The sequence below is a fragment of the Vigna angularis genome, chromosome 5, assembly GCF_016808095.1.
Source record: "Vigna angularis cultivar LongXiaoDou No.4 chromosome 5, ASM1680809v1, whole genome shotgun sequence".
Classification (NCBI taxonomy): domain Eukaryota; kingdom Viridiplantae; phylum Streptophyta; class Magnoliopsida; order Fabales; family Fabaceae; genus Vigna; species Vigna angularis.
In genome coordinates, this window is record NC_068974.1 from 23,159,962 (window position 1) to 23,162,985 (window position 3,024).

General features: G+C 43.8%; 1 protein-coding gene across 1 annotated transcript; it reads right to left on the minus strand.

Moving 5' to 3' along the window:
- Window positions 1-262: 262 nt before the first annotated feature.
- On the minus strand, window positions 263-937 carry LOC108339300 (uncharacterized). Its single transcript, XM_017576438.1, has one exon. The coding sequence runs from the start codon at window positions 935-937 to the stop codon at window positions 263-265; it is 675 nt and encodes a 224-aa protein (XP_017431927.1).
- Between the last annotated feature and the right edge of the window lie 2,087 nt (window positions 938-3,024).

Consider the following 3,024-nt stretch of genomic DNA (forward strand, 5'->3'; position numbering starts at 1 on the left):
TTGAAAACACTTGACTGTTCCATACTGTCCAGACTGTCCGGCAACAACCAAGTTTGAGACCCATTTGAATTTGATGGCTGTGCTGGACGAGCGTACGGAATCCTGCCCCGATTCAGATTAGGTCTCGGCCCCCTAGTTGCTTGCTGCTGCTTCTTCTGTCGCTCTGCTTCGGCCACATTCCTTTCCAACACTTTGGCCCTCTCAACCATTGCAGGAAACGACCTAATAGAAAGGCTGGATATCAGCACTTTCAGATTACTCCTCAGCCCATTTTCGACTTCCTACACTGCCATACTTCACTGGTAGCCATAGTATTGAAACGAACCAGATGCTTGAACTTGTTGGTGTACTCAGAAACGGACATACCACCTTGCACCAACTGAAGAAACTCCACTTCCTTACCGAAACGCACGCTATCTGAGAAGTACTCCTCATAAAACTTGTCCCTGAAGACTTCCCAGGAAATGGGACTTTGAGCGTCCGTCAGTATCATCTTAACGCTCGACCACCAGTGACTGGCCTCTCCAGTCAGTAGATACTCAGTGAACGCCAACCTGTTGTCGTCCGGACATCTCTTGGCATTGTAGATCTGCTCCATGTCACCGAGCCACTGGTCTGCCTCGTCAGGAAAGCACTTCCCATCAAACTTGGCCGAACGATGCTGCAGAAAATTCTCCAAACTCCACTCGGCCTGATGAGTAGCGTTTGAAGCAGATGCTTCGGGCGTACCCCTAGTGGTCGCAATGATCTCCATCAGTTGCCTTTGGGTCGCTTCAGAATTTGCGCGAGCGTCTTCCAAACTCTGTAAAGCAGCCGCGTTCTGCTGCATCAAAACCGTGTTCTGCTGTTGGAGCCTTTCGATCACTGATTCCAACAACCTTGTGTTATCAGGCACATCACGTTTGACAGGTGGAGGGGGAGGACGTCTTGGTGCCATTAGTTCTCTGAGAAGTAGAGAAAACGATCGTCAGTTAAGTTCAAAGAGCTTAAAATACTCAATAAACGAACGTCGAGCACACAGCAAAACAAGCATGGTGTACTCACAACCTACAGAGTCCTTGCAAGAACAAAACTGCTCTGATACCACTAATGTGACATCCCAAAAATACAGTAATAAACCATATAATTGAAAAATCACAATTTATAATAATCCAGTACAGTTTTTCAACTAAAGAACGAACGCTCAAGGACGAACGTCCTCACAATAGAGTTATAAAATTAAAGCCGAACACAAGTTGAAACTGACCGAACGATTTACACATGAAAATGCCGAACGGTCGAACGTAACTTAAAATGAAAGCATGAGGTGGTCGAACGACCACTCAATCCAACAACTACACTACCAGCCGAGCGTCTCACTGCTCGGTCTTCACTTCAACTTCGACCAAAGTCTCTTCATCCAGCACATCTTCCAGTCGCTCGTCTCCTTCTGCTCACATCCACACTGATGATCATTGCAACGACAGGACGAACGTACAAAACGAGACAACACAAGGAAAAACGCAGTGTAAGCTTATGTAATTTAACTCATGCATCAACATATAAATCACGTAAATAGTTCATCACACATGTACATTTCAACGCACGCATTACATAAAACTCAATACTCGACTGACCGTCCGGACTGTATGAATTCTGCGTAGTTACAGGCGTTCGCGCACCTGGGTGGTGTAGTAACTGGCATCCTCATCAGCTGCCACCCGAGGTTAGTCCGTTCCGTCCAAAGTACCCCTAAGGACGAGGACCTCCTGCCGTTCCCACGCATGACGTACCCCCTCTACTTGAGGACGAGTACTCACGGAACATCAGGATCAAACAGCCAGCACTAACTTCCCACAGTCATACTTTACAAATTCCAACATTTATCCCTGAGTCGTTCCTACCTGGAACGCTCGTTCAACATTCATAACTTTCATTCCATCTCATATACTTTCCATCATTCACTATTCATCATTCCATATTCATTTTCATCATTTATAGGAAGACCATAAAAAACCGAACGTTCTGTCCACACTAAGACTGAGGACGAAAACTGCAGACTGAACCAAAAAGACGCTCGTTCGGATCAGAGTACGAATGACATAGTTACAATTACGTTCGGGAATAGCCGAGTAATGTCCTGTTTCATTGGACGAACGTTATTTACCATGAGAATCAGTTGAATGAACTGACTCTCGTGAATTCAAACCAACATTTCGAGAATAATTTAAGTGTGAAGGCTCCAGGCCGAATCCATAGAATGCAGACACCTCAAGACGTTAACGAACCATATTTAGAATAGTTCTCATACTGAAATCCACTTCCAGTCAATGACCGAACGTGGTAAAGGAAAGTCCTTCTGAAGTTGGACGTACGCTATATCATTAAGACTAATTTACAAAAATGAATACGAGCGCTCAGTATAAGACCGAGCACCACTTGGAGCAAGCGCTAGGTGTAAGACCGAGCACTCCTCAGTACGAGCGCTAGGTGTGAGACCGAACGCTACTCAGTACGAGCGCTTGGTATAAGACCGAGCACCATTTAACTGTAATCAGTGAGTTTAATAAATATACTAAGGGACTTTCGAGGTAGTGTTTACGAACGGAAAATATACTATTACATATAGATATACAAGAATGGAGTTTATCAAAGAATACTAGATACAACAGTGCTTGCCGAATGCTCAAGCATAGTATTTTAATACGAGGACGCTCGTCCTCAACTACGATTCTATCCGGATGACAGAATCCCGTTTCCATTATGTTCACCAAGAAAACCGAACGGTCGATGACCGTTCAGTAACGAACGTACAGTATCATGGGAAGTTCATTTTCAAATCCATTTATATTCCAGTTCATTTCTCATCATAAACTTTCATAGTTCCATTCGTTCATGTTATGGTACATTTCATATTCCTCATACGATCCATATCATCAAAATCTCATATATTTCATATATCATACGTAAACTCAGTCATATTTCATTTCCATTCATGTAAACAACGAACGTTCATGCAACTCAATCACAGCAACATCATGCATT